This window comes from Kogia breviceps, chromosome 16 (assembly GCF_026419965.1).
Source record: "Kogia breviceps isolate mKogBre1 chromosome 16, mKogBre1 haplotype 1, whole genome shotgun sequence".
Classification (NCBI taxonomy): Eukaryota; Metazoa; Chordata; class Mammalia; order Artiodactyla; family Physeteridae; genus Kogia; species Kogia breviceps.
This window is the reverse complement of record NC_081325.1, coordinates 74,088,827-74,106,676: the sequence shown is the minus strand read 5'-3', so window position 1 is coordinate 74,106,676 and position 17,850 is coordinate 74,088,827. Positions and strand designations below refer to the sequence as shown.

Here is a 17,850-nt window from a genome sequence, read left to right as displayed (position 1 = left end):
TGGGACACTACAACATTTCACTAGTCTGGTAATGAGAAGCATCATTTCTTTTTCTTTTTTTTCTTTTTGGCCGTGCCACACAGCTTGTGGGATCTTAGTTCCCTGACTAGGGACTGAACCCGCACCCCCTGCACTGGGAGCTCGGAGGCTTAACCACTGGACCACCAGGGAAGTCCCCCGACTTTCTGTTATTTTTTAACTTAACATAAAATCCTCTTCTGACCGTATTGAAGGCTCTCTCCTAGAGTATATCAGTGAGGCTCCTTGTTCAATTTCATATGAATACAGCTTAAATTCTTTATACTTTAAGGAATAAAATCTCAACTTCTGCTCAGTTGGAGCTTGTGCTGAGAAGCTTCTGGCTCGTGGGTCTGATGGAGTCATGGCCATTGGAATATTTATCCCGTATCTGTCAGGGTTTAGGAGGATTAGGCTATTGTAGATTGAGACTCTGTTCATATTCAGCGGCGTCACCTAGGCAGTAGTGACAGCTTATCTCATTTAAAGCTAGACAGAGATTACCGTGTGAGCACTATTCCTTATTCCCAGAATAACTCATGAACGGACAAGATGACTGGTTCTTAAAGCAATGGGGAGAGACTGAAAACCTACTATGTAAAATAAGAGCATCTGAGAAATGAAGCCGATTCCTCAGGGGAAAAAAGGGTTATTTAGAAATTGCTCAGAATAAAGCTGCCTTTACTGTTTCACAAAATACATCTTAATATCTCTAGCACCTCTATTTATAGCTTTTTCAAAGTTTACTTAGACTTGTAAGTAACTGAACAGTCCTGGGGACTTCTCTGTACAAGCATGAGAATGCGTTTCTTAATAGCCTTTAAATATTTATCATGAAAATCAAAATTTAAAGCAAAATAAAGTACTTTAAGAAATAGCCAAGAGGCATTAGACAGACATGAAAAGATTACTTGGCGAAAACTTATTTATATAGTTTTTAAGAGTCCCACGTTTGTTCCTAACCGTCTGAAATCTCAGGCTGGGTGTTTGATCACTTAGAGGGAAGTGTTATGGCCTCACACACTCTTTGAGACTGTCACTTTACAGGCTCAAAGGACAGGTGACAGAGGAATTTTTATCACTGTGAGAAAACAGAACTTGGAAAGTGTGAGCAGTTTAGTAGAGTTCACACAGCCGTGAAATGTCAGGGGCAAAACTCAAACCGCGTTGTCAGACCCTTAGACCCACGTCATTAGTTTATGACAGTACCTCCTGGGTCACCAAGCGTATACATGTATACAAAGCAAGAGGACAGATAGTCTAGCCCAAAGCACACTACTTACAGAGTATGGTAAAGAGAGTACGAGTACATACACGTCACGTACGTAGTGACAGCAAAGAGAGCATATGTACGTACATAGTGCATACATAGCAACGCAAGGGTGCTACTCGAACTGGGTATCAGACGACTCTGTGTTTGTATCAGACGTGTTGGGCCAGAGGCCCTGTCCTTTGTTGTAACGTATAAACTAACTTCAATCATGTGCCCCAAAGTTGACCTAAGAAGTTCTACAGAGCAGTAGGAAAGGAGAAAGGGCAGTTGGTTAATGGTGGTTGTGATAGCAATTTGTCAGGTCTCCTGAATTTTCTTTTTTCTTTTTAGAGATACTATCAATCAATTCCATTTCTTCAGTAAGACTTTGCTTTGTGTTTTATCGAGTACAGTTGACGCTTGAACAACACAGGTTTGAGCTGCTCGGGTCCACTTACACGCAGATTTTTTTCAGTAGTAAATACTCCGGCACTGCACTATCTGCTGTTGGTTGAATCTGTGGATATGGAATAGCTGCGGGTACGGAGGGCTGACTATAAATTGTACTCGGATTTTCGACTAGGTAGGAGTTGGTGACCCTAACCCCCATGTTGTTCAAGGGTCAAATGTACTTTGAGCCCCTCAATGGGAAGTGGCTAAATAGTAAAATTAAAAATGATAAAAATCCCTCAAATGTACAAAAGAGGTAGTAAGAAACTTCAGATTTCCTTAGCCAAGTACAAGTGCTACAGTTTGTGTGGATGGATGGATGGATGGATGGATGGATGGATGGGTGGGTGGGTGGGTGGATGGATTGGACAGATGGGTGGATGGGTTGGATGGATGGGTGGGTGGATGGATGGATGGTTGGATGGATGGGTGGGTGGATGGATGGATGGGGTGGATGGATGGATGGATGGATTGGATGGATGGGTAGATGGGTGGATGAGTGGATAAATGTATAGATGATGGATGGACAGCCAGAACCTCTGTCAGGAGCATAACTGATCACTTCACAGAGGAGCTAGGCTGTGTGTTGCTAATAGACAGTCCTGCTTCGCAAATGGCTTTTTGCATTAGTGGAGTAACCCAGTGTCCTTGTTCCTGATGTTAAACCAGGAGATGAAGGTATTCTTTTATTGAAGCAAACATGTGGAAAATTGCTCTGGCTTCTTGGAGCATAGAACACGTCCCCTGAACGGAATTAGGTTCATGTGTAGGGCAAATTCAGACAGGGCACTTCACCAGGGTTACCACTGGTCTCTAGATGGTCAAAGCAAGTAACATCATGTCCATCTAAGCTATTATGCCATCAGAGTGGTGCATTTTCTCATCTACAGTGTTGTGTTCTAAACTGTCAGCAAACATTAATTCAGTCACTGGTGAAGCCCTACCACCCAGAGGTGAACTCTGCCTCAGACGGAGGTTTTCCACTTCAGTGCCGCTGTCTCCCAATTACTGGGCCATTAATATCATTGCAGGCGATTAGTGACAGCAGACTGAGCACGAGCCTGGCTTCTGGGATGTGTGCCCTCCCCACTGTGAACTTTTCACTCTGACCCTTTGCTCTCTAGACGTTTCCACATCTCCACAAAGATATTCAATGATGAAGGCGGTCAGACCCTCGGGAGTGGGCTAGAAATTGTGTGCTAGAAATAATTCATGCAAACACATGTTATTTCATGGCTCAGAATATTTTTATTAGATGTTATCACTATCTCTTGACCAGGAAGTCTCATTTTAAAAAAAAATCAGAATGCTTAAGTAAAGCTAATATGGACAATAGGGAATTATGTTTTATCTTTAGAACTCTGACATCATTCTTTTTTTTTTTTTTAATGTGAGTTTGGTCATTATATTGAAGTGGTCATGTGACCCCCTATTTTTACAACATGATTCTTCTTTCTTAATAGGTTTCAGCCCATATTAAGGTTGACTCTCATGTATAAAGGTAAATTATGCTTTAACCATCGACTATCACATTCTCACAATTCATTCTGAATCATTGTGACAGTAAGAGTAACTCCCTGAAAAGCACGCTAGATGTAAAGCTTTTTTATGAAATCTTGTTGAAAATTTTTTTTGCCTAATGAGAGATTCTACCTGCATAAATCATCATAACTTGTAGCAATAAAATTTTAGACTCAGAAAGGGATGTTTTCCCACAACAGAATTTATGAAAAATCAAGACATCAAGGTGTTGCAAGCAATATTTTGAGGGGAAAGAAAGTAAGCCACTCATAAATGATCTCGTGTGTTTAAGCATGCCTCTTGTAAAAAGAGGAGACAGGTGATTCATTACCAGGCCTATTTGATCTTTCTCAGGAAAGTGCCAGAGCGCCCACTGAGCCTGGAAGGTATTTCTGTCGCTGACATATCCCTGCTATGTGTGCACATACTTGCACACACACATTCACCGCTTGTTCTTCTCCACTCCAGGTATATATAGTCAGTGGCTTTTCAGGGCTGTCATCAAAGATGACGGTGGCCCTTAGCGTCTTCAGTGATTGTCGCTACCTTAATTGTTGTATACACTTCTTAGTGGTGAAGAGGTTTAATGAGTAAGCTGTGATGGAGTTTCTTATGTTCTAGGGATGGTGTTTATTACCGTTCTCTCCATAGGCTGACCTCCCTCAATGTCCAAGTCTCGCATAACACGGGAGATAGGAAATATACTAACATATATTGGCACCTTTAGACTCAGTTCTTTGTAGTATCTTTGTATCTTCCCCCTTCCCCAAAGAGTGAAAGTGGCAAAGTAATATGCCATCCAATCTTTTAGTGAATACGCAAACAGAAGCAGTTTACAAAACTGTTTCAAGGCTGTTAACATTTCTCAAAACTCTCATTGCTAAGCTGTCAGTAAGATATCCTGTCATCGCGCATGGTGAACATTTAACATTGAGGAAATACAATTATACCATTTTATTCGAGAACATCCACTTACACTGGATACTTGGTATCTTTACTCATATTTTAATAGGGGAGGAGGGGCTAAATTGTGACTCTGTTTTTTTTAAATCACTTTTCCAAATCGTTCTCTCTAGTGGAGAAACTAATTAATTGTGCTGTAAAGAAGTCACTGGGGCTAAGCTAGTTGTTACCTCTTAATGCCTGATTTACTGCTTTCAAATTTCAAAACACAACCAGAATGATGCGGGGGTCGTTCAGGTGATTCACCCCATTTCTGGAACACGGTTTCCTTGGGTGACAAACACAGACATCCTGTAACGTCCTTTGTATTTTTCTTTTGTCAAATCGAGGCCATTTTAAGAAAAATCTATAAAACTTTTACTCTAAGATCAGGCATTCTGGGATAAACTGCCATATGTGTTGAAATACTGCTGAACTTTTTTTGATATTACACCAAGCAAAATAGTGAGGCCCTTGGAAAATCGTGGTGGTATATTCTCATTTCTTTGACTATATATCCACAGAGAAAAGCATATAAAAAAGAAGAAGTTAGAAGAAGTGATTTTTTTCTTCGTCCTTTCGGCATATTATACAGATGTTTTTGCTTCAGAAGTTTTTATTAAAGAAAGGGCGTTTATTTTGGGCATTCAGGGGTTGTCATTTCCATGGTTAGAATTTTTCTTCTAAGTTGGTATCTTAAAGGATACCCGTGGCACCCAAGGCACTGAACCACACTGAGTTCTAGAAATTGAATTCCTGACCCTTTAGTACATATTTTGAATGTGCATCATATATTTTGAATTTGAATTCGTGTCATGGTGTGAAGTAGGGTAGATCTTAGCTTCCTGAGTTGTATATTCACATTAAGTAGTTATATTTTTATCGGCCTTCTGGTTTTCAACTTACATATCTCAGTTAATTTTTTGTTTTCAGACACTCAAAAATTTGTTAGCCCTGCTAGAAGAAAACAGTAACCTAGTTTATGTATCATATTTATTTTAATGTCATGGCTTTACTTTTCACGTTTCTCACTTGGTTCTGCTTCTTTTATTTCCTAAGTTTGCCAGGTAATAGGCTTCTAGTTCTTCTAGTTCTTGAGTTGAGTTTCAGGAGACTGATGTGTTGAAAGGCTGCCCTAAGAAATCAGAATTAGCAGGGCGAGCATATGATGACATGATGGACAAGAATAGTGCCAAGAAGATGACAGAGGATTTTCATAAAATGCTCTTCGTTTCATAATCAAATAAGAGCAGATTTTGTCATGTGCAGTTTATATGAACACAAAATTTTCATTCTTACTAGAAAATTCAACTCTCTCATTTTACTGACCCTGTATGCTTATTTATCTGTGTCTTTTTGGTGGACCTCTTTGATGAAATTTATAAAAACTATTTGCTTTGGAGTATCCGTCAACCCCCCACCCCATCCCGGCCCCATCCCAGTAAGCCACATTTAGTATAGGGACTTCCCTGGTGGTCCAGTGGTTAAGACTCCACACTTCCAACGCAGGGGGTGTGGGTTTGATCCCTGGTCGGGGAGATAAGATCCTACATGCCGTTTCGCACGGCCAAATAAATAAATAAAATAGTACAAAATGTCCTCCATAGTATATTTTGATGTTTCATTCTTTCCATGATAACCTAAGAATATTCCTTCATAGGGATGCGTTTACTCTGTAGAATTTTTTTCTGCTGCCCTCATTCCTAACCTCTTTGTGCATGGGACCCATATTTCGGCACACATCCAGCAGTTAATTCTCCATCTGACTACCGAAGTGATAGACTGAAATAAAAACAGCCAAGATCCAGGGCAGCAGCTTACCCTTCCCGGGGTGCAGAGCAGTAACAACCAAATGAAGACGCATGACAATGCGATAGGACTTCCTCTCCGTGGGCACAGTCTGAAAAACACAGCCAGAAATATTCCTGCCCTTTCCGTCTGCTTTGCCCACTGGTTCTCCTTTTTTCTACTCAGATAACCAGCACACTGCGGATAAGTTCGTGTACAAACAAATGGGAACGCCTGGATGCTGGCGGAGTAGTTTTCGGATGTGAAGAGAACTTTTAGGCATTGTGAACTCAGGGTACTTTTTGCTGAGCAGTGATCTCCACCCACTTAAAATCAGGCCCTGGGGGAACAATCTAGTGATTTCAGTACACTCACTACATGCAGTTAGATCCCTGAAGCAAAAGCTTTTAAAAGCAGGCTATAAAATGCCCATGTGTCTTTATTAAACCTCTTTTCGAACTAGATATACTTTTCTAGTAATTTTTAATTTTATAAAGTCTATTTTTTCCCTGGGCCAAGGAAAAAAAAGGCTGGGCACTAAAAGCTTAGATATAACAATGTTATTTTTTCTATCTCTAAATGATTAAATGCAGCTTCATCCATTTAGTACAGTAATACTGTGATTGTGGTGGCATTAGATGCTGCTGCTAGAGAGCTGCAAAGAAAAACTAAGTAGAATGAGGTTAACCGTTTGTTTTTACTTTCTCCAAGTTAAAATTTCCCAATACATTCAAATCAACAATAAGAATAATTGCAAAACCGTCTCCTGAAATGGAAGTAGATTTTATTCCCAAGCATTAGCAATTTCTTGTTGTATTTCAAAGTCAGCCACTGAGGCTTTTAAAGCTTCTTGGTGACTGGCTGTTGCAGCAGAAATCAGAATATTAATCTTGAGGCTTTATTGCAGAATTTGCTGCCAGTAAAGAGGCGCCGTGAGGACAGAAGACTTACAGCTGTGCCATGTCTCAAGGTGGGGAGGTGGGGAGGCAGCTCTAGAATTAGGCCCACGCTCTCTACTCTCTACTCTCCATGTTAAGCAGATCGTGGGGAAGAGACATTAATTTTTACTAGGAGATCAAATATAAAGTAAGTTGAAGTTACTCTCAGTTATTTTATAATTGAACTTGCTATGAAGTTGACCTTCTGAAGTTTCCGTTGGTGCTCACATCTTAAAAACAGGGTTTTCTGAAATCGAGTTATTTGTAGTGAGGTGGATGGGCCTAGAGCCTCTCATACAGAGTGAAGGAAGTCAGAAAGAGAAAAACAAATACCGTATGCTAACACGTATATATGGAATCTAAAAAAAAAAAAATGCTTCTGAAGAACCTAGGGGCAGGACAGGAATAAAGACGCAGACGTAGAGAATGGACTTGAGGACACGGGGAGGGGGAAGGGTAAGCTGGGACGAAGTGAGAGAGTGGCATGGACATATATACACTCCCACATGTAAGATAGATGGCTAGTGGGAAGCAGCCACATAGCACAGGGAGATCAGCTCAATGCTCTGTGACCACCTAGAGGGGTGGGATGGGGGGGTGGGAGGGAGACGCAAGAGGGAGGGGATATGGGGATATATGTATACGTACAGCTGATTCACTTTGTTATACAGTAGAAACTTAACACATCATTGTAAAGCAATTATACTCCAAGAAAGATGTTAAAAAAAAGCAAAAACAAAAACCAGGGTTTTCCCTGACTTCTTACATCATACCTAACTTGGGGCAAAAATCTTTCATGGCAGAGCATCTAACTGTATTTTTTCTTGGGGGGGTGGGCAACACCACTCGGCTTGCGGGGATCTTAGTTCCCCAACCAGGGATCGAACCCCAGGCCCCAGCAGTGAGAGCGCCAAGTCCTAACCACTGGACCGCTAGGGAATTTCCTCTGAATTTTAAAGTTTAAGCCCCCCTTTTAAACAGCCAAGTATTGGGAATGCTGTTTTGATGCTAGGAATGAATTTTTCAGTATCTTCCAGTAGCCTTTGCAACTTCCAAGTTGACTTAAAGGGGAAAGATGCAGAGTCCAGAATGTAGCAGAAGAACCCTCCTCACTCAACAAAGTTCTGCCCCTTGGCCTGCCCTCCCCCTTCACCCCTCATCCTCCCCCATCCCAGCGGTGGCCTCGGCCTCCAAGAACTCAGCAAAGGCAGCATTTTCAGATTGCCTTCTGTGCGTCTCCAGGGCTTGAGGGTTTTTTTCCTCCCCGAGGCATAAAAAAAGTTTGCATAGTGAAAGATGCAAGGCAGTTTCATCTCACACTACACAGTTTTCTTCCTACCATGTATAGTTTGCGGATGTTAAATTATAGATTGCAGTTTAATTTGAATACTTTTGGAGTTCTTTGCATTTGGGGGTTCTTCAGATAGCACTTTGAGTAAACCAAAGGGAGCTCTCCACGAAGGCATTGGTATTCAGAAAAGGCACTGACCTACGAATTAAAATCAAAAGAAAAAGTCACTCAAATTATGTGCACCTCTTATGCTTCCAGTCTGACAAAGTAGAAGTCATCTGTAGTTTCTGCCTCTGCAGATGCAGTTCTGAATTATATTTACCAGGGACTGTTCTCTGCCATGCCTTGTCTATCCTTTCTCGTATTCCTTAATTTTTTTTCTTTTAGACCTGAACCTTTTATCTCTTTTACCTCAAGGTTAAAATAAATATTCAGTAAATCTATATTCCTCCCACCCACACACCTTTTTTCTTTCTGGGTACCACCCTTCAGATCTTATTTTTATCATTTGTTAACTTACTGTTAAACTTTTAGCAAGAAAAACTCAGTCATTGAACTTTGCATTGGGGTGCATTTATGTGTATATTAATTAGAAAACATGGAGATTCCACTTGAATTAAGTAAACTAAACCTTTGAAACTGTCAGCCAGATAAAGACATCAGCTTTCCACTGTTTTTTTCTATATAAAAGCATATCCTACATTTTGAGAAAGATCAGATGAGAAAACTGTGAATAAGTGAAGATTATAGCACTGCTCTGAAATTAGCCAGAAAGAGTGTCTGCTTGTAGATATCCATACTGTTCTAAGCCTTTAGGAGGAAAGGATACTTTGAAATTTAGGTACACGTTTGGAAGAAAACAAAAGGGAAAGAAGATGGAGAAAATGGGGGAAAAAAAGATAATTTTTTTTAAGAGTCGCAGAAGCATGCAGAGTTCTCAGGTATTTGTTCTAATTTATCTACCAGACATTTTCTCAACAATCTACAAGAGGATACTATCTCCTTTTCACCCTAAAAAAAAAAACTATGATGGCAATTTTTGCCCAGTTTCCCAGGAGAAACTCAGTGTCAGCAATAGAAGAAGAGTGAGATATGATTGTGAGGCTGGACTTTAAGGAAACACTCAGATAAGCAAAGAGATATTTTTGCACACAAGAGGCAGCGATTATTATTAAGGAAAACAGAGAAAGTAAAAGTCGCTAACTTGAGAACACAAAGACAAGTCAATCGTGGCCTTGTTTTCCAGCCAAGATAATTGCCCACAGCATACATACTTCCATGCGTGCCTGTCCAACTTGTCTGCCCCACCATTTGGAAAACAAACAGCCCATTAAAAGAATGTCTTTGGATTTTTTTTTTTTTTTTCAGAAAATCTGTCCCTTTTTCAGTGCTTTTAAAAGTATAGAGTTAGTTGACAAAACTTTGGTAATTAAAGTAGAGAAGGATTTACCTGGCAGAATTGTTTATGAAACATTTTCGTTCCCTGCCCCTTGAACTGTGGAGGAATGAAAACGTCTAACTCCCCACCTCCTTTTCTCTTTGGGAACTTGACCTGTAATTTAAATCCTGTCCCTCAGCAAGGTACCTGGCAGCCTATCTTTTTACAGCTTTAGTTACAGCGCTCTTCAGAGAACTCACCATCCTAAAGAGATAGAACAATGGGTTGAGACAGAGTAGGGCATAGGCAGTTGGAAAAAAACAGACACTGAAAATGGTCAAATGTTCTGTCTTTCCTCCTCCTCCTTCTCGAGGTGGAAAGGGCATCAAGCTGGTGGACCTGAGCCAAGTCCTCACCTTAGGTCCTGAGCTGTCCCAGGCCCCTCATAGAGCAGGGCACCTGTGAGCCCCTCTGTGCGTCCAGAGTTCTTCTGCACCAGGGAGCTTGGTTGAAGAGTTTGACCAAGGTCGATGTTGGTGGTAATAACACATCCGTTCTTTCGGGTCGAGTACAAAATGATGGAGGAAGACTCCAGAATTTGAAGACTTGCATTCTAGTACAACCTTTTAAGCTCAAGCAAAGCTGAGGAAAGAAAAGGGGCGTGGGAGTCTCCTCTCCAAGTGTTTATAGAACTTGGATGCTTGACAAACAGGGAGCATCAAGGTAATTGTTCTTGAGGCAGGAAATCTGTAGTAGAGGAAGCAGGTGCTGTGTGATGATTACCACGTTTTGAAATTACCATATTTACTATTCTCCTTTTAGGAGGCTGACTCCAAAATAGTTAGGCTTTTGGAAGATGCTGTCCCTTTTATCTGTAGAATCAGACGAAATCCGTTAATTATAAAGGGAGAAGGCACTTAAGTACATTGGAAACCAGAGATCATACGTGCGGCAGTGTAGACGATATCCATCTTTCTTTATTTCTTTATTTTTTTCGTTTTGCCTTTCAGCATCCCATACTTTCAGAAAACTTGTGACTAAGAGTGAGTTCTTATTTTCCAAATTGTTTTCAGACATTTCATGTTCATGTAAACTTGGCTTATTGATTTCCTGATTTTTTCTTTATTTTTTTGTTTTGTCCATTTTATTTTTAATCAGCTACATCAAATGGGTCTTTGGAGGGCCTGGATAACCAGGAGGGAGGGGTGTGCCAGACAAGAGCCATGAAGATCCTCATGAAAGTTGGACAAGGTAAAGACCGTCTGCTGCTTCACGGAGCCACTGATCTGGTCGAGCCCCCAGCGAGTACGGCGCCAGCGTTGCCCACACGCGCCTTCGCTCACTCTGCAGTTTAGTTTCCAAAGTAAACTTTTCTCTGCACCTTGAGCCACTGACAGATTTCCTCAAGTTGTTGCAACCCACTTCTTTTACTGGAGATACTTCTAAAAGTTGAGGTCAGCCAGGTACAATGTCTATTGCCATGTCTGTATCTACAGATATATTTTTCCTTCTTAAAAGCAAAACACCTCTCTGGTTCACCATTAAAATATCCAGAATGCAAACTAAGTTTCTGCCATTTTGCCCATTTCTGCATCTTGACTACAGAAGACTTGTGTTCACTGAGCCTTTTCACACAGAGATGACCTCTTGTGCAGAAAGAAATACTCTTCTAATTAGAAATCGGGATAGTAGTCAGTCAACTCACTCAGTTAAATTAAAATGTCATCTGCAATGCTCTGCCTGCCAAATGCAAGAATCCCTATAGTTTCCACAGATGGCCTCACCATCTAAACCTCTGAAATAACTAGTAGAACCGTTTTGTTTTCAAAGGAAAATTATATTCTTGCATCTCACAGTACTTTGCATAAAGAATCTTATGTTCATTTCTATTTGTGCCTCTTGAGATATAGATCCAGCTCCTAAAGCTAGAGCCCATCAGATGTCTGTGCTGTTAGTAATCGCTTGTTTTTCATATAGATGCGAGTTCCGCTGGGTCAACCAGGCATAATGATCCAACGAGACGGCCAGAACTTGAAGCTGGTACAAATGGAAGAAGTTCAACAACAAGTCCTTTTGTCAAACCAAATCCAGGTATAGCAGCGTGACCCATGTGTGTCTACGTCTGTGTGTTCCACTCTGCTCGTATCACAGGGCGCAGAACGGGGTCCAGGTACTTCTGCACCAGGAGGACGAACTTGTAGCTCCCGCAGTCAGGAGCCTTTGCTCTCGGTTAGTTGTTGTCAATTACCCAACCAGAGTAAAATAATTAATTCCCACAAAAGTCTTAGATTCAGAAGAGTAGAATTCATCAGATGTAAGTGCCAATTATTAGCACCGCTCTTGCAGATCAAAGCTACTTTCATTGGCTGACACTTTATCGTGCTGTTTGCAAACCCAGCTTCAAGCCAGTGTTAATGTATATATAATTGTACCAGTGCTTCATCTAGTTATATCTAATCCACAGAGAGCCTGATTGATCCTCTTCTACATTTAAGATGGTAACATCTTAAAATATTGCATAATGCCACATTTTTCAGGTGGTTTCGTCAAATTTTTTTTTTCACATTTTCAGTGTAAAATAAAATATTAAACGGATTCCTGGCAGAAGTTTAGAATACTGGATAAAATTGACTGCCGTTTAACTTCGGTTTTTTAGCAGTCTTTGAACAAATAGCTATGTGTTTGTTACCACGGGAATGAATTTTTTATATGGTGGTCGCTGAGCAGACGTCAGTAGTTCCTTATTAGGGATCCGCATGCCTGGTTGGTAGTCGTGCGAATTTAGCATCTGTAGCAATATTCCATCTTTTTCCAAGCTTCAAGGAGGGAAGTTGTTATTTCTAACTTTCAATGACAAGATGTGTCAAATTCTTATGACAAACTGATAAATGGATAATATAATGATGCCAGGCAATTTTTTAGTGCTTAACATTTGGGTTGGCAGTCTGTTCCGTGTGAGAGTTTCTGCTGCCTTCCAAATATATTTTAAGTGTAAATCAAATAATACAAACGAGTTACGGGTTGAACGTTTTCCCAGGCCCCATCCCTCTTTGCAAGCTCTCCAGCCAACCGTCGGCAGGGCTTGTCTTTAAAGGCAGGCGGTTTGGATATTCCCATGAAGCCACCGGAGCCAGAGAGGGCACGAGAAGAGCGTGGCCTGGGCAGCAAATGCTGACCTGGAGAATCGGCCACTTCCCTTCTTCCTCCTGGTGGTGGCTGCAGGCTGGCTGAGCTGGGTTAAGACGTGGGGCAAGATCAGGGGCTGGCTGTCCCAGCCCGTCCACGCGGCTGATGGATGATGATGTGTAGCAGGGAAGCCCCACCTGGAGTCCCGTCTCCCCGAGGGCTGGCTTCTGCCGTTTGCATTTAGCTGGCTTTGTTTGTTTGTTTGTTTGTTTGTTTTCCGGTACGCGGGCCTCTCACTGTCGTGGCCTCTCCCATTGCGGAGCACAGGCTCCGGATGCGCAGGCCCAGCGGCCATGGCTCACGGGCCCGGCCTCTCCGCGGCACGTGGGATCTTCCCGGACCGGGGCACGAACCCGCGTCCCCCGCATCGGCAGGCGGACTCGCAACCACTGCGCCACCAGGGAAGCCCTAGCTGTTTTTTAAAATTGAAGTATAACTGATTTACAATGCCGTGTTATTTTCAGGTGTACGGCACAGAGATTCAGTTTTATATATATATTATATATATATACACACAACTGAATATATATATTCAGTTATGTACATATATATGAGATATTCAGTTATATATATGCACATATATTCTTTTTCCGATTCTTTCCCCTTGTAAGTTATTACAAAATACTGAGGAGAGTTCCCGGCGCTCTGCAGCAGGTCCTTGTGGGCTCTCTCTTTTGGATCTAGCAGTGTGTGTCTGTTAGTTCCCAACCTCCTGAATTCATCCCTGCCTTTAGCGGTTAAACGAGGTGCTCGGTTTGCCGGTCTAGCTGCCCGGGGAGCCTCCGGCCTGCCAGCAGCCGGCCAGCCCTGGGGAGAGCGGTGACTCTTCTGGCTGCTCTGCCCCACCCGCTGCAGGTTCCAGCACAGACGGCAACAGCGCCGGGCATTCCGGGAACAACATCCTCGGTTCCGAAGTGGCCTTATTCGCAGGGATCGCCTCCGGCTGCATCATCTTCATCGTCATCATCATCACGCTGGTGGTGCTGCTGCTCAAGTACCGGAGGCGCCACCGCAAGCACTCGCCGCAGCACGCGGCCACGCTGTCGCTGAGCACGCTGGCCACGCCCAAGCGCGGCGGCGGCGGCAACAACGGCTCCGAGCCCAGCGACATCATCATCCCGCTGCGGACTGCGGACAGCGTCTTCTGCCCCCACTACGAGAAGGTCAGCGGGGACTACGGGCACCCCGTGTACATAGTCCAGGAGATGCCGCCGCAGAGCCCGGCGAACATTTACTACAAGGTCTGAGCCGCGGCGGTGCCTTCGCTTTCCCGGAGGAAGCTGACTGCCCCGCCGCCGCCACGGAGGGTCCGAGGCGCCCCCTGTGTCTGCGACGGACTGACGCACAGCGGGGAGAGGGGACCCTCCTTCTCGGGAGAGCCCTGTGGAGTCGGACCGCTTACTAGTCTGTAGCGTTTGGGCCGCGGCGACGGGGATGCGCCCCGGCAGCTGGAAGACTCGCGTGGAAGGTGCGCGGGGGGACCGCGCGCGCCCCGCCCCTCTCCTCTTCCGGGTCCCGCGGGCGTTCGGGCCTCCGCAGGAGCCGAGGGGAGACCGAGCGGTCGGTGGGCGGGAGCGAGAGCCGGGAGCACCGCGGGCAGGCGTCCCGGGTCCCCGGGCTGCTGGGCCCGGAGAGGCCGTCCTCTGCCTCGGGCGTGGCCCCTCCCCCGGAGCTGCACCCCGGACTTGTCTTGTCGCACAGACTCTGGCCGCGTGAGGCCTTCGGAGAGCGCTCGCTGTGAGTCCTCACTGTTGCACACACTCCTGACATCCAGGGCGCTGCAGGCCTTCACACGAGGTTTCTTCTCAAGCCACACTCCGTATCACTAATGAGACATTAACGTTTGGCGTCTCCTGCTTCATCTGTTCGCAACAGCTACCGCCGAATGGGCGATACAAGGATAGAAATTGCGTTTGCTAGTAAGGAGCCTTCCAGCCAGATACTAGGCTGTCATGTCAGCCCGGGAAGATGAGGAGTTCACGGAAGGGAGGGCCGGGGGAAAGGCCGTCTGCAGAGGCAGTTCAGCGCTGCCACCTCTGAAACAGAGTTGGGAGGGAAAACTCCAAGTAGATAGCACGGCACTTTGGTTTTGCTCAGATTTTAAGAGGCAAGTAGGAGACACAACGACACACACAGTAGATTAGGGCGCGTTTGAAGGAATTCACTCTTATCAAAGAGCAATGCACAGGAGAAAAGGAAAAAGGAGTAGTCCCTCTACGCTGGGCGGAACAAAGGGGCACTGTTGGTAGAGGGCCAGGCTTGGAGGGGTGGATGGACACCGGCAGGACTGTCGTGGTACCGGCAATAGGATGTACGGCGGTCTGCTGTGGGTGATGTTTAAGGCAGACTCGGCTGCTATACTTGGCACATTTTATTCAACGCAGGGAGAGCATTTAGGAGATGAGCAGAGAGCCAAATCTGACCTAGAAGTGTAAAAGCCAAAGGTCACACAGGCTGTAATTCCATCATCATTGACGTTATTAAGGCATTCTCATATATAAGAGGTAGGTCCGACTCCCCGGGCCCCCCCAGCGCCCCTTCCCCGCCGCTCCCCTCCCCGTTGGGCCTTACGACACTTTGGTTTATGGCTGTGCTGTCCTGGCCGCGAGGGCCGAGGGGTAGGTACTGAGTGAGGCCACAGCTCAGGGCCCTGTATCAAGGTGAGGCACACCTGGCAAACCTCTTGGAGCCCCGAGGACCGAAATAAATTATGGTGTCGAGGGGGAGAAGGAAGGTAGGACGTATTTATAATAGATATATAGAACACAAGGGATATAAAGTGAAAGATTTTTACTAATATATATTTTAAGATTGCAGACAGTCCACACCAGAAGATGGGAAATTCATTTGTGGCGATTAAGTGGTCCCAATGCTCTGTGCTTTAAAAAAAAAAAATTGGACAGCTACTTCTGGGAAAAACAACATCACTCCAAAAATAACAATAATGGGAGCAAACACAAAAATAACCCAGTCCTCTGAAGGCATCTTGCGTCACCGTAGATTAGGAAATGCAAGCCCCGAATGCCAGGAAATCGGTGTTACTGCATCGTTTTCGACAATGACAAGATGTGCCGGCATTTATTTTCTGTGCTGTGTTTTCCCTTGCCCTGTGGGCTGAAGTGTTCGCTAGAATCCACCGGGTCACATCGAGGGGGTTTCAGCTGAAAGTTCAGCCTGACCCCCTTCCTTCCTCACTCCCCCTCCCCTCTCCCCCTCCCTTCTGGGAAAAGAAGTGAGTAAACAGGAAACCTACTTTTTATGTGCTATGCAAAATAGACATCTTTAACATAGTCCTGTTACTATGGTAACACTTTGCTTTCTGAATTGGGAGAAAAGAAAAATGTAGCAACAGCATTTTAAGGTTCTCAAACCTCCAGTGGATACCTGCAAAAATGAGTTGTCACAGAAATTCTTCTCTGTTTCCTGAACCTGAAAATGATGTTGGTCCAAAGTGCGTGTGTGTATGCGTGAGTGGGTGTGTGGTATACATGTGTATATATATGTATAATATATATCTGCAATATATATTATATATATCTATATCATATTTCTGTGGAAGGTTGCCATGGTGATCAGCCACAGTACATATGTAATTCTTTCCATCACCCTAACCTCTCCTGTACGTGCATTCATACAAGATTTTCTTGTAAGCCATCAAAAATTACCTTTAGGATGGGGGAGAGGGGCAAGAAGGGGGAAAATGGGAAATAGTCTGATTTTAATGAAATCAAAGGTGTGTATCATCAGTTGGCTACATTTGGGGTGTATGTGCTAAACTGTGAAAATCAGATGGATTGCTGGAGAGTTACCTGCAAGCAGTTGACCAGTGTTCTGTGCGTCTGTTTTGTGTGTGGTGCAGAATATGACAATCTACCAACTGTCCCTTTATTTGAAGTTGGTTCAGCTTTGGAAAGTTACTGTAAATGCCTTCCTTGTATTCTCATCCCTAGTCATCCGACTTTGGAATTTGCACCATAATGTTTAAGTGAAAATGCTGTAAATAGGTTCAGATTTTACTGTATATGGATTTGGGGTGTTACAGTAGCCTTATTCACCTTTTTAATAAAAATACACATGAAAACAAGACAGAAATGGCTTTTCTTACCCAGATTGTGTACATAGAGCAATGTTGGTTTTTTATAAAGTCTAAGCAAGATGTTTTGTATAAAATCTGAATTTTGCAATGTATTTAGCTACAGCTTGTTAAACGGCAGTGTCATTCCCCTTTGCACTGTAATGAGGAAAAAAAAATGGTATAAAAGGTTGCCAAATTGCTGCATATTTGTGCCGTAATTATGTACCATGAATATTTATTTAAAATTCCGTTGTCCAATTTGTAAGTAACGCAGTATTATGCTTGAGTTATAAATATTTTTTCTTTTCTTTGTTTTATTTTGATAGCCTGTCATAAGTTTTTGATCTGCTTTAGTTACACATTGCAGTTAGCCCCCCGAAAACGAAATCCGCGAAGTCACATTCCAAATCTGTTTCAAACTGAATTTGTTCTTAAAAAAATAAAATACTTTTTTCCTATGGAAAAAGCGCCTTCAAAGTATTTTCCTTTCCTTCTTGTTTTCTTTTCCTTTTTCTTTCTTTTTTTGTTTGTTATTTTCATTTGCCTTCTCTTGTTTCTCTGTGATTACAGTTATCGAGACCGTTCCGCCCACGGGCGTGAGTATATGCCCGTCTTTCAAATCAGGCCGTGCACGCACGTGAAGGTTAATCTTGCACCGTTTGCAGCATGAGCCCACTGGTTTCCCCATAAATCTTTTGAACTCACGTTTTAGCTTAAAGTTTTATAAAACAAACCCTCTTCATCCTGAGCAGTTTGACCTGCACTGAGTGAAAGTAGCCAGGAGAAGAAGCGGGGCTTTTATCCCAACGCTTAGTTCCAAGATGATCTGGTTTCCATTCCAGCAAAGCAGTTTGCTATCCACTGCTTTACTTTTCTTCACAAAATAATCCCAGGAGGAAGGAAAAAGTCACACGTTCTGTCAAAATGTAACATGGGTGAAAGCGTGTGTTGTGATACTGGATTGAGGCAAGCCAGGGGCCAGTGGTGAATTTAACCACCCTTTCCATTGTT

The 17,850-nt window shown here is 43.4% G+C and overlaps 1 protein-coding gene across 3 annotated transcripts in view; it reads left to right on the top strand.

Moving 5' to 3' along the window:
- The window catches only part of EFNB2 (ephrin B2), a 46,370-nt gene extending 29,065 nt beyond the window's left edge, over positions 1-17,305 (top strand). Inside the window, exons 3-6 of one of the 3 annotated variants that reach the window (XM_067016219.1) lie at positions 10,589-10,621; positions 10,737-10,829; positions 11,556-11,669; positions 13,620-17,305. In XM_067016219.1, coding sequence (XP_066872320.1) covers positions 10,589-10,621; positions 10,737-10,829; positions 11,556-11,669; positions 13,620-14,011 — 632 coding nt within the window. In that variant the 3' untranslated portion in view covers positions 14,012-17,305. The remainder of the gene's footprint in view (positions 1-10,588; positions 10,622-10,736; positions 10,830-11,555; positions 11,670-13,619) is intronic. The other 2 variants (XM_059041582.2, XM_067016218.1) reach the window with 2 other exon arrangements.
- Positions 17,306-17,850: the final 545 nt, after the last annotated feature.